Below are 12,532 nucleotides of genomic sequence, written 5' to 3'. Positions count from 1 at the left end.
GCTGTCGCAGGATTGCTGCCTGTGCAATGAGTCAGGAGGAGCGCTGCCACGTTTTCCTCCTACGGGCAGCGTCCCGTGGCGGGTCGGTCGTGCTCCGCACCGGGACGCGCCCGCACACGCGGTGCTCCTTCAGCTCCGACGCCACGTGGGTGGGTGAATCTCCGGCAGCGACTCTCCGGGGAAACCCCTGTGTTGCGAAGGATGAGGACACCGACCTGCAGCCCGGACGAGATGTGGAGCGCCTGGCTCAGGCAGTGATCCCACGGGACACGGGCATATTCCTGTGCCTGCGTCCCACCTCCTCTGCCAGACAATGAAACACTGCCCTCCTTCCCAAGTCGCAGCAGAACAAATAAAGCAAGCGCCATATGGTGCCAAGACACGTTGGAAATGGGGCCAAGCCCAGGAGGTAGGGGAGGTGGCAAGCCTCCATCCCCACACCAGTCCCCATCGCCAGCTCCAAGCCAGGGCTGTCCTTGGGGGAGCCCCGTGCCCGCTCCTCCTCCTTCCCCCCACAGCCACTGCCCCGCTGCCAGGCACAGCTCCGCATTTCAGCCGTGGCTTTGCCTGACGTCCTGGGGGAGCACAGAAACCAAAGCTGTCCCCGAGAGTATTTTTCCCTCTAAGGACTGGCCCAGGGACATGGGCGTCACCGCTGGACTGACCGGGGCGTTGTCAGGAGATAATGCCCTGCACCCTGCCACGGGACAGGGCACCCTGCTACCTCTCCCCCAGAAGTCCAAACAGGAGTGGGCACCACAGACAGCTTGTCTGCTAAAGACCCTGCAGCCCAGTGGCTGGAGGAGAAGCCTCCCAGCTGCTCCAGGCCACCACAGATGGAGGACCCCACTGCAAGAAGAAAGTGGCACCATCTTTCTGCCTGTCACAGCAATCCTCCTGCCTGGATCCTCCCACAGCCCTGCAGCTCCTGGATACCCTGTGTGTTTCAGGCGAGTCACATCCAAGCACAGGCACCCAGCAGTGAGGTACCTCCCAGGGGAGTTTGGCACCCTATGGCAAGGCTTTCAGAGGTGCTGAGAGCCCACAATTCCCCGCAGCCTGCTCTGTGGAGCAGAGAACAACCCTTTGAGAACCCAGCCTGCCCTGGCTGCTCAAGACCCTATTCAGGACAGCAGATCCCAGAGCTTCCTTGGGGGTAGGATATGATGAGGTCTTGGGGGAAGAGAAGAATTCCAGGAGCCCCTCATGCTCCAAGAGACCTTCTGCATGTGTGACAAGCAGATGTCAGCCTCCTCTGTGCCTGGGAGCCATGTCACAGAGCTCATGTAGCACCTACCCACCCGCCACCCTCACTCACCCCATTCTCTGTGCAAGGGCCTCCAGAAGGGAAGCACCTGGCTCTGTCCTCCAGGTTGAATCAAAGTGAGGATCTCTTGGAGGTTTTGTAGCCAAAGGGCTCAACTCTCTCACTGCAAACGTGAGCAGATCATTTGCACCTGAGTCACAAAGATGACAATCAAGTAAGTTGTGCAAGCAAAGGACTTTGTTGAATCATACACAAAAATGTTGGGATGATAAGGATCAGACAGGACCCAGGAGTAGCCCACAGACCTCTCCATCTCTGTGCCATTCTCCTTCCTACTTTAAAGAGGCAGCACTGCCTGATGGAGTGTCCCATGACCTGGCTCCATCTTCCCTACCTTACCCTACCTATGGAACTTCTGGCAGTGCTCCACACCAATGAGTGCTTGACAGCTGCTCTGCAGATCCAAAGCACTGTGGGAAAATAGTATTATTTATTGACAATGTTACAGGTAATGAGAAAAGCATGAGGCAGCCTTGTCCGGCACAGCTTACCTGGATCCCTGCAGAGTGAAAATGGACATGGCAGAGGGTCTCAGCTGTGGTGCTGTTTGCTGGCCAGTGGCTGTGGAGGTCTGCCCTCATCCTGGTCCCAGCTCCACTTGGGCTTCCTACCCACCACGTGTTGATAAACAGAAAAAAAAGTACAATGGCTGCATTGAAGTTCCCAGTTAAACAGAACAGCAGTGGCTGCTCAGAAGAGGAACTTCTGCATTATCTTTTGCTCTGTTAATACAAAGGTGGGACTTGCTGAAACAGAGACAATTCACAGGGCAAGATCTGGATTTTTGAACATCCCTGGGGTGAGATCTTGAGCAGGGTTAAATGCCAGTAGGCTAAAGAAGAGTGGCAACCCCAGGAACAAAGGGGATACAGATAATTTGGGGCAGACAGACTCCTAGGAGCAGGGGAAGGGGTTATTGGGAGGTGTGGGTTTAGGGCATGCCATGCTCCAGCACATGCAGCTGCAAGGCAAGGCCAGGGATCTCAGGAGGATCACCAGGTACTGACTGGCAATGGGCCCCACCAGAGGCCAGGGATCCTGTCTGGATCACCAGGCAGCAACTGACAGCAGGCTCTGCTGGAGGCTGGAGATCCAGCACTGGCACTGCAGCCACATGCACAGGACAGTGTCTGGGTGCTGCACGGTGAGCAGTGGGCACAGCTGAACCCAGCAAGTCACCGAGCTGTAGGCAGCAACAGCACAGGCAAGGAGAGCAGGAAGGAAGTCCAGGCAGGGAGCACAAGCAGAGGAACACAGGCAGGGTATGCAGGCAACAGTGCCGGCAGCAGCAGCAGCCTACCTAGAGGAGAACCAGGGAAAGCCTTGTGACCCAGGAGCTTGCTGCTTCCCAAACCCCTGACAGTGTGACAATCCCAGGGGTCTGCAGCCTGGTTTGTGCTGAGCTGGCAGGGTCCTGCTCAGCAGCAGCCAGGTGGGATGCAGTGCCTGGAGGAGGCACGGCAGGATCAGCCCAGAGCAATCTGTTCGGTTAGAAGTGGGTGGTAAATTAACGGCAAGGGAAGAACGACTCCCCAGTAGCTCCAAAGTGGGGCGTCAGCAATGAGCCGAGCTCTACGAGCCTCGAGAAGGCTGGAGCCCTCCGTGCCATTTCATCTCTGCTGCTCTGCGTCGGATTTCCCAGGAGCCCTGCAGCCTCGGCCACATTAATTATGCAAATGAAAAGGTGATGCCAACTCACCATCCCTCGGTAGGGTCCCTGTCAGAGAAGTTGGGCCCGAGCACCGGCCACTGCCCTGGCTGGGGCAGGGAGAGTCCGGGAGCACATCAGGCAGGATGGATGTTTGCAATAATTATCCAGTCATCCCCTTCAAGTGTACTGCAGCCATAGCAACAGACAGATGTTCTGTCCCAGCCAGAGTCCGCAGCGAGCTGGGGAGGGAAGCACAAAAATTAACCCATTCAGCCCTAGGATGGCACAGAATCCACTTTATTCTGGGACCAGCCCATCCTTGGACATCCCTGAGGAAATCAGGAAAAAACCCAATCACACAGTCCCCAGATTAAAGCAGGAGCAATTGCCCTAGTGCTCCCTTGGCCACTGCCTGACGTAGGAAGTTGAATGAGAATCAGCAGCATCCACCATCCCATGGGATGGTGTCTGGCTCTGTAAGGACTCTGCTGTCTCCTGTCCCACATGGAAGTAGCCTGGCTGAAGCTCAGCGTCTCCTGAGGGTGATGTTTCAGGCAAAGCTTCTCAGCTCTGCTGGTAGCCAGCCTTTGGAGAGGGATGGATGGCACCAGGAACTTGCTCATGGACAGTCACAAGCAGCTCTGCCATCAACACTCACACAGTGCCCTCAGCACAGACCCCACTGGGCACCCAGCTTGGCAGGAGGGGATGGATGAGCCACATGGACCAGTGTGCACTTCTGAGTTAACAGCTGGATCAAAGCCTTTAAAGTATTTGGAGGTGGGATGCAGACAGACCAAGGAATAGCTGGCATTTCATTATCCTGCTGCTGTACAAGTTCCCAGGATTTAGCCTGAGTCCATTAAATCTCACACAGAAATATCGCCACCGGGGCCCTAGTGCCCTGCAACACACCAAAAATGTAAACCCAGCTTTTCCTGGGGCCTACTGAGCAGGCAGCACTCCCCAGGCATAAGGTGTCTTCTCCACCTGCCAGGAATTCCTTCCAGCACTGGCATTTAAATGTTGTAAGGTAAAGGCCAGACCCCCAGGGACCACACGGTTCCCTTCTGGAAGGATCAGAGCTGCCCATCCCAGCTCTCCCCTCCTGTGCCAGCTCTGCCCAGGGATCCCACAGAAGCAGCAGGGACTCCTCAGAAAGCAGAGCAATCCCCTGACCTCAGAGTAGATTCATTGGAAAGCCCCATCCAGATGTTTGCAGCTGCAGATGCTGATGGAGCATACCGATGGTGAGGATTTCAAAGGAGGGCAAAGGGACTGGGTTGGACAGCCTGAGCAGATGTGCCTGGAGTAACAGATCACACCTGGAAAAATGGAGAGGGGCCTCCTCTGGACTGGTGCAGGAAGACAGACCCCCCGGCACAGAATCAGAGAATCATGGAATCACAGAACTGCAAAGGATGGAAAAGACCTCTAAGATCATCAAGTCCAACTGTTAACCCAACACAGTTGTGAGAGGTCACAGGAACAGTCTTACTTCTGAAACTGCAAGACTGTTTTTAGTTCATACTCCTTCCCTCTTGTCCTCTGCCACACAGACAATGAGATCTCCAGCTTGCAGAGGGCACCCCAGCTTCTCCCGGCTGCTCCTGGCGTGCCTGCTGACAGCTTGTGCTGCCTTAGCACAGCCTAGCCTGGAAATCTGTGGCCTCTCGGTTCTTCCCCCCCCCCCGCTTCTTTCTCCTGAAGAGAAAAAGCAGGGAAGGGTGAATTTGCTGGTCTTGAAACTGAGGGAGACGTGGCATCATGTGCAGTCACAGAGGATGTGGGCAGGTGCCATCAGCCTTCCCCACGCAGCTCTGGGAATGGAGCTCAGCCCTGCTCTGCAGCTCCCTGGCTGTTCCTGCCCAGGCTCCCACACAGCTCTGGCAGCTGCTGGGTATTTCGGTTCTTCCCCACAGCGCCAGGCTACCCCACTCCTTCTGTGGCTCTTCCCCCAAGCACATCAATCCAGTGGCCACGTGGTTTGATTCCCACCCCGCTGAAGACACACTGGAGACAGAATAAGAAGGTGGGGAAAATGTCTATTATTTCCACAAATCCCCTCTCAATTTGTGACTCTGGCTGCTCTGCTTCTCTCAGTCCCAGGCCTCTCCCAGGCAGAAGCCCCACTAAATGATGTTTGGTGCTGTGATACGGACAGCAATCCAAGGGGCTCCAGAAGGAATTCACGCTCCTTGCTGACTTCCCTGAGCCGCTTTGACTTATTATCTGACCTGGATCTAAATTGGGTTTTGATTAAAGTCAAGAATAATTCTACTAGGGAAAACCTCATTGTTTAGGCTCAGAGTTAGCAAAAGCTACGGGAGAATTAAATCTGATTTCTCACTTTGGACACAGAGACCCCAATAGGACCCCTGACAGTGTCCAGTGCCCGCTGGGAGAGGCAGCCACACTGAGCCATGTCACCCAGAACCTGACCAAGCTCCTTTTGCAGCCACCAGGTTCTCTTCCCAGTTCTTCTCTGAGGTCACTCCTGTAGACCCTGATGGCTCCAATGTTTTGTCAGCATCTCCTCATTTCAGACATAGGGTTATCCATATGGGTTCATTCTTACCCATCTTCTCCTAAGGTAGTGCCAGGGTTTAACCCATGTCCCTCCCTGGTATCTGTCTCCAGTTGTCCACAAACGTGTCTTCTCTCAGCATCCATTTCTCAGAGATCAGGGAGCTGAGTCATCTCTGTAAGACACTCTCCTCTCTCCTGAACAATCCAGCAAACTCTCTCTGCACTAGTTTCAGGCTAAATTCTCTCAGTGTGGCTCACCAGAACCAGGTGGCAGCACGAAGCATTGCCAGAGCCCTTGTACTTCCCTGTACCTCCCTTGAAATGGCTCTAAGTCAACTTGGGCTCATTCCCCTCTTCCATCCTGCTGGTGGATCACAGCTACCCAGCTGGTGGATCACAGTTCTCCCTTTGGTGGATCACAGGTCTCTCACCCAGCCTTGGGCAGGTGAATGTCTCAGATGCAGACTGAGAGACACACAGACTGTCTTTGTGTTTGATGGGAAGAATTAAGCAGTTCCAGCAAGCAATTCATCTCACTCCACAGGGAGGGTCCAGAGGATGGGGATGAATGGTTTCTGTAGGTGCTCATTGTCACACACTGACTGCAGAGGTAGTTGAGACACGAAGGCTGGCTATCTGACTGTGAATGAAATGTTACAAGAGCCAAACATCATCCATAGTGATTCCATATGTACCTCAACATTCTCTGTCCTTCCCCAAGGAAGCACTCCTGGATGCCCAGAGAAGTGATGGTTATTAACTCCTGAGTTCACTCTGTGTTGCTCGGCACCAAACGATGTCCATGGATGGGTTGGGTGCTCCTGTGCCCAGCCCTCTGCCTGGCTCTGATCCCACCCAGCAACACTCAGGGGCAGTCAGTGAACTGTTCCAGTTTTGGCTCTATTCGAGTGCAGGCCCAGGTGCTGACCAACAAGACCAGGCATTCAAGGCCAAGTTGGACAGGGCTTGGAGCAACCTGCTCTAGTGGAAGGTGTCCCCAGCCCATGGCAGGAGGGTTGGTATGAGATGGTCTTCAATGTCCCTTCCAACCCAAACCATTCCATGTTTCTTTAATTCCTGAAGCACTTGATGGGATGTCTCTGGCAGAATTTCTTCCCATCCTGTATATTGTTCTGACCTCAGTAGGTCCCAAATGCTTTGTCCTGTGTATGTCCAATCTCCAGTACAGATGAACAGTTTTGTCAGAATAACAAAAATATCTTTTGAAGAAAACACAACTTGTAGGAAATTAGAAAGGCACCTCAAAGAGTAAAGAGCAGCAAAGTGCTCAGATGAAACCCAAATCCAACTTTTTTTTGGTACAGTATAAATAGCAATGGACCTGCAGTCACCATGTTTGTCTATAAAAAGGCATTATCAGACACCCTGTGCTGAACACATCCAGTACTTGCCAGCCAGAACCAACAGCTGAAGGTCCAGGGCCACTAAACAATTCCACAATTTTTGCCTACCTTTAAGGAAAAGACTGCCTCAACATCACGCATTCTAATCTGGCATGTCATGAGATTGCTCATGCAGTGCAAGCTGAATCCTCATTGAATCCGTGCTGGATCAGCCCTAAAATATTGATCTGAACACTCAGGCCAGGTGTGAATGGTCTGCCCAGAATCCTCACTCAGAGGACATTAGTTCTTGGTGTGAGTGGCCTTGCCTTCACAAACAGGGGAAACCCCTGTCCCTGCTCACCAGAGAGGGACACCTGTGCATTGCTAAGTGGACCCCAAAGCTTCCAACAGTTGGGCTGAGGTAGGAGAAGACTTCTGCCCCTGCCTATGATGCTGCAAGAGGACATTGCACTGGCTCCTCAGCAGCTGAACTGCAAGGTGGAGAATTCAGTTGTGACCTCAGTGGGAAAGTCTGATCATGGTGAAAAAGGTAGCATCACTCCTGTGTAGAGCAACTCCTCAGCAGAAGCAAAATGTTCTTTTACTCCATTCCTTGTTCAACATCTCCTGCAAAGTGGAGGAGGCTGGACTCCAGAAATGGGATCTGCCCTGGCTCTCCTGGACATCCATTGGTCCCCACACCTCCCACAATGCTGATTGACCAAGTTCTCATAGGATCCCCCATAGGCTCCCCTGTGCCAGCCAGCTCCGAACACCAGGTCAGCCAGTCACTGCTTTGTTTGGGACAGGCATAAGTCCAGGGGCTGGAGCAGCGTGAGACCTGAGCCTGACTTCGTCCACCAAGTCATTGTGAGAAAGTTGCCCACTGAACCCAAATTCTGAAAAACAGCCTTCTCTTTTCTGCCATTTCTATCCACTCACTGCTCCTCACAGCCATCCCCAGAAAAAGCCATGCTTCTATGGCTGGCTGAGGCTTCAGAGGATGTCCATCCTATTCATAGTGGCCATCAGAAATACTGCAGCGCACCAGCAAGTTCCTGCACAACGCACCTTGGGGTGAAAATCCACAGTGGGGAAGACTCTGCACTCCCCAGGTCCCTCTCCAATGGTATCATGCTGGGCCCAGGGCAAACTGGATGGTGACACTGAGAATTTTTTGAGAGTTGCCCACATATCCAGTGGGATAGGGGAGGTCAACATGATCTATAGTGGCATATTGCAATAAGCAAGGACAATGCTCCAGTGTCACAGACCTTCCCTGGTTTCACTGTACCCCCTCTGTCATGGCTAACCCATGGCTCAGCTCCTACAGTATTCTATTCTCACCTAAAGATCTGTTGCATGGGCACCATGTGACTGGCACAGGGCAAGGGACGGTGAAGGAAACTGCCCTTCAGCCATCAAGCATCCTCACCTTCCCCCATCTTCAGCCTTGGCGCCTGGCACTGCTGCTGGCTGTGCCCGGGCTGCTCCAATGCCACGCCCAGCACCTCCAGTACTGGCCTCAGACAACACCCTGACACATCAAATTCCTCTTCCAGGTTCCCACAGTCTTCCAGCTCCTGCTCCTACATCCTCATGCCAGCCATACTACTGCTGACCATGCAGGCAGCCCTCGTATGGACCACTGCTGTGCCCCCGACTTCAGATGCACAAAATGTGTGGCACTGCCAGGTGGGCATGGAGCACATGTGTGGCTCTGCGGGGTGGGCATGAAGCACACGTGGCACTGGTGGACACAGGAGGAGCACATGCCTGGCACTGCTGGGTGGGTATGGAGCACATATGTGGTACCAATGGGCAGACTGGGACCACATGCATGGCATTAATGGACAGGCAGAAAACACACGTATGGCACTGATGGACAGGCTGGGAGCATGCAGGTCACTGATAGACAGGGAGCACAGGTATGGGACCGATGGACAGATGGAGCACATGCGTGGCACTCATGGACAGACTGGCATCACATGCGTGGCAGTGATGGACAGACAAGGAACGTGTGGTGGCACCAACAGACAGACCAGAAGCAGACGCGTGGCACCGCTGGGTGAGAATGGAGGACGCATGTGGCACTAATGGACAGACCGGGAGCACATATGTGGCATTGATGGACAGACAGGGAACACATATGACACCAAGAGACAGAAGAAGAGCACACATATGACACTGCTGAGTGGGCATGGAACATGCATGTGGCACTGATGGACAGACCAGGAGCACACGTATGGCACTGATGGACAAGCAGCACATGCGTGGGACCAATGAACAGACCGGCAGCATATGTGTGGCATTGATGGGCAGACCAGGAGCACACGCGCGGCACTGCCGGGTGGGCATGGAGTACACATGTGACACCGATGGACAGACCGGGAGCACACATGTGGCACCACCGGCATCTCGGCACATGCGTGTGAGCGCCGGGCAGAGCCCGAGCCGCAGCCGCCGGCCGGGACGGGCCGCCCCATCTCACACCCCCGGGGCCCGCCGTGGCCGCCCTCGCCTCCGCCCCCTCGGGGCCCGAGCAGCGGGACCGTGTCCCGACCCCCCCGCTCGCCCCGCAGTGGCGGCGCTCGGTCCCGCCGCGGGACAGCCGCGGCTGCGGGGCGCGAGGCGGATGCGGAGGGCGGGGGAGCGGAGCGAGGCACCGGGGCCGGGGTCCGGCCTTTGTCTCCCGCTCCAGGGGCCGGCAGGACCGCGGCTGCCCCGGGGCCGGGCTTGGGGCGGGGTGCGGCTCTCCCGGTCCGGCGGGACAAGCCGCAGCCGCTCCGGTCAACCGAGGGCGCTGCGGGGCGATCCCGGTCCTCGCGGCGGGTGGCGGACTCCCCCTCTCCACCTTCCCACCGCCGCTCCCGCTGCCCCCGCGGCTCCTCCCCGGCTCTGCGGCGGCTCGGCAGGTGCCCGCCTCCGCCCCCGCCGGCCCGTCCCGCCGCACACGTGCGCCCGCGCCCCGCCGGCCCTTTGTCTGGGACCGGCACCGGGACCCGCGCCCACCGACACCCCCTACCCCGCCTCGGTCGCTCGGCCCCCCGCTCCGCTACCCCGCTCTCCGGCTGTACGGGGCCGTACGGCCGGGGAGCGGGGAAGCGGGGGGGAAGGGGCGGCCCAGCCAGGGGAGCGCATCCCACCGGAGCCGGGGCGGGGGGAGCAGCTGCCCCGGGGCCGGGGGTTGAAGTGGGGGGGGGGACCCGTCGGTGGCGGCGAGGCCGCTCTAACAGGTGGGATCCCGCTGAGAGGAGGAGGCGGCCGGAGGGGGGCGGAGGAGGCAGGGACGGGCGGGCGGGCGGGCGGGCGGGCGGAGGGAGGGAGGGAGGGGGACGAGCCGGAGCCGCCTGTGATCCTGTGACAGGAGCGGCTGCTGCTGCTGCTGGCGCCGCCGGTGCCTCCCTCCGGTCGCTGTCCGAGCCCCGGTGCTCCCCCCTCTCCCCGTTACAGCGGCCGCCACCCCTCCTGCGCCTCTTGCTCCCCGCTCCATCCCGCCCGTCGCCCCCGCAGCCCGTCCCGGGAGCGCCGCTGCCCCTCCGCCCGCTCCGGGACAGGGCGCGGGGCCGGGCGCCGCCGCTGCTGCTGCTACCGCCGCCGTTACCGCCGCCGCCGCCGGTCGGGCGATGCCGAAGCCGCCGTTACTGCTGCGGGGGAGCCGCCCCGGGGACAGCGAGCTGGGGCGGCAGTTCCGGGACTGGTGCCTGCGCACCTACGGGGACTCAGCCAAAACCAAGACGGTGACCCGGAGCAAGTACCAGCGCATCGCCGAGGTGCTGCAGGGGGGAACCGGCTCCGGCGGCGGCTCCGGCGGGGGGGAGAAAGGCAAGTTCCAGTTCTGGGTCCGGTCCAAGGGCTTCCGCCTGGGAAACGGCACCAGGGAGGCGACGAAGATGGGTCAAGTGGTGGTATATGTGCCGGTGAAAACGGGAACGGTTAGTGCGCTCCGTGCCCCGGGGGCTCTGTGTCTGTCTGTCTGCCTGCCTGTCCGTGTCTGTTTGTCCTCCCCGGGGGTGCGGGCGGGGAGGGGGGGGGGAATTGCCCGGGGCGGGGGCGGGCACCCCCGGGGCCCCGGTCCCCTCCACCGCCGCGCCGGCCCTGTCCCGTCAGCACCGGGCGGCCCAGCCCCGCCGGCCGCCGGGAGCGCGCATGCCCCATGCGGGGCGCGACGCGGGGCCCGGCCGCTCCCGCAGCCCCCGCCGCTCCCGGGGCAGCCGCCGCGCCCCCGCCGCCCCGACCCGCCCGGGATGCGGATGGGGAGAGGCGCCCGTCCGGAGCCTCGCACCTTCCGCCGCCCCCCCAGTCCCCATCCCCGTCCCCGTCCCATCCGGTGCTGCCGCCGCCCCGGGCGCTGCCGGCGCGGGGGAGGTGGGGGGGCGGCGGTGCCCCGCGCCCGCCGCCTTGCACCTGCCCCCGCGGGGGGGCCGCGCTGCCGCCCGGTGCGGGCCCCGCCGCCCCCCCGCCCTGTCCGATCACGTTCGCCCGGCATTTCCCATCCGCCCCACGGCCGGGGACAGGGCTGCAGTCAAGGGCAGCGGGCGGCGGGGAGGGGGCGCCGGCACCCCCCGCCCCCCCGCGCCGCCGCCGCGCCCTGCCCGCCCCGCCGCCGCGCCGTGCCGAGCGGAGCGGAGAGGAGCGGAGAGGAGAGGAGCGGGGCGAGTCTTGCCGAGCCGAGCGGAGCGGGGCGAGCCCGGCCGCCGCGCTGAGCCCGGCCCCGGCGTCCCGCGGCGCTGCCCGCCCGGCGCGGCCGCCGCAGCCGGTGCCCCGGGGGCTGCGGGCAGCGGCAGAGCCCGGATTAGGGCAGCTTCCCCCGCCCGCTCGCGGGCCGCTGTCCCGGGAACTCCCCCGCCGGAGCCTCATTGTTCGGCGCCCGGCCGGGCTGGGGCGCGGGGCACCGGCCGCCGCCTCCCTCCCTCCTCCCGCCGCCGCCCGGGGCTGCCCCGCCGCCCCATTGTTCCCGTCCCGAGCGTGTCCCGCTCCCCGGCGCGGGGGGAAACGCGCAACTTTGGCGGCCCCAGCCCCGCGCAGGGAGCGCCCGGCGGGGATGCCCCGGCCCCGGCTCCGCGCCCCCCGCCATCACCCGCGCCCCTCTCCGCCCCGCCGGGACCGCGGGCACCGGAGGGCTCCGGCAGGGATTTTTTTCCCCCTGTCCCTCCCCGCCTCTCCCGCTGCTGCTGCTGCTGCCGCTGCTCTGAAGGGTGCAGTGTTTTCTGTGCACACAGACTCCAGCATTGATGTGGCTGGAGGATGCTTCCATTGAGGGCAGCCCATCTGTGGCAAATGCTTCTAAACGCACTATTTACCTCCCATCTGGTCCGCCTGATTATTGGGGGGAGGGGGAAGGGTCATTATTTCTCCCTCTCCCTTCGTGGTGCTCAGAGGCTCCTTTCTTTCTCCCCTCTCAGCCCCCCTCCCCCATGCCATGCCCCAAAAAAATTCTTTGCGATTTTTTTTTTTTCAGACCTCTTAGCAGTCCTCCTCTATCACTCCCCCTGTGCCAGGAGCCCTGGAGGAGGGCGGATTAGGAGCTGTACCCCATTCCACAGACCCAGCACTCCCCCTCAGGTCCTCTCCATCCAGTCAGCGACTCTATCCCAGATCTTCCAAATGCTGCAGAGTCATGGTACCCCAGAGAGGCCGAGCCAGACTCCCTCGACCCCGCTGCTCGCTAGACGCCCC

At 59.7% G+C, this 12,532-nt stretch overlaps 1 protein-coding gene and 1 long non-coding RNA gene across 3 annotated transcripts in view; one reads left to right on the top strand and one right to left on the bottom strand.

The window, feature by feature from the left end:
- Positions 1-1,482: 1,482 nt before the first annotated feature.
- Positions 1,483-10,727, bottom strand: LOC146428704 (uncharacterized). Of its 2 annotated transcripts, XR_014856067.1 has the most exons (5): positions 10,612-10,727; positions 3,027-3,217; positions 2,628-2,808; positions 1,819-1,934; positions 1,483-1,737 (listed from the first exon to the last, which is right to left on the bottom strand). It is a non-coding gene; the product is annotated as an uncharacterized LOC146428704 (long non-coding RNA). The 2 variants fall into 2 exon arrangements; XR_014856065.1 differs by lacking the exon at positions 10,612-10,727 and having other exon boundaries at positions 3,027-9,684.
- Positions 10,195-12,532, top strand: part of NOL4L (nucleolar protein 4 like) — a 63,243-nt gene continuing 60,905 nt past the window's right edge. The window contains exon 1 of the mRNA XM_085079593.1: positions 10,195-10,788. Within this exon, the coding sequence (XP_084935719.1) occupies positions 10,480-10,788 (309 nt within the window). The 5' untranslated portion in view covers positions 10,195-10,479. The remainder of the gene's footprint in view (positions 10,789-12,532) is intronic.

The sequence above is a fragment of the Lichenostomus cassidix genome, chromosome 20, assembly GCF_008360975.1.
Source record: "Lichenostomus cassidix isolate B80296 chromosome 20, HeHo_3.0, whole genome shotgun sequence".
In the NCBI taxonomy this organism is placed as follows: Eukaryota; Metazoa; Chordata; class Aves; order Passeriformes; family Meliphagidae; genus Lichenostomus; species Lichenostomus cassidix.
The sequence above is the reverse complement of the archived record's forward strand: the minus strand, read 5'-3'. Positions and strand labels throughout refer to the sequence as shown.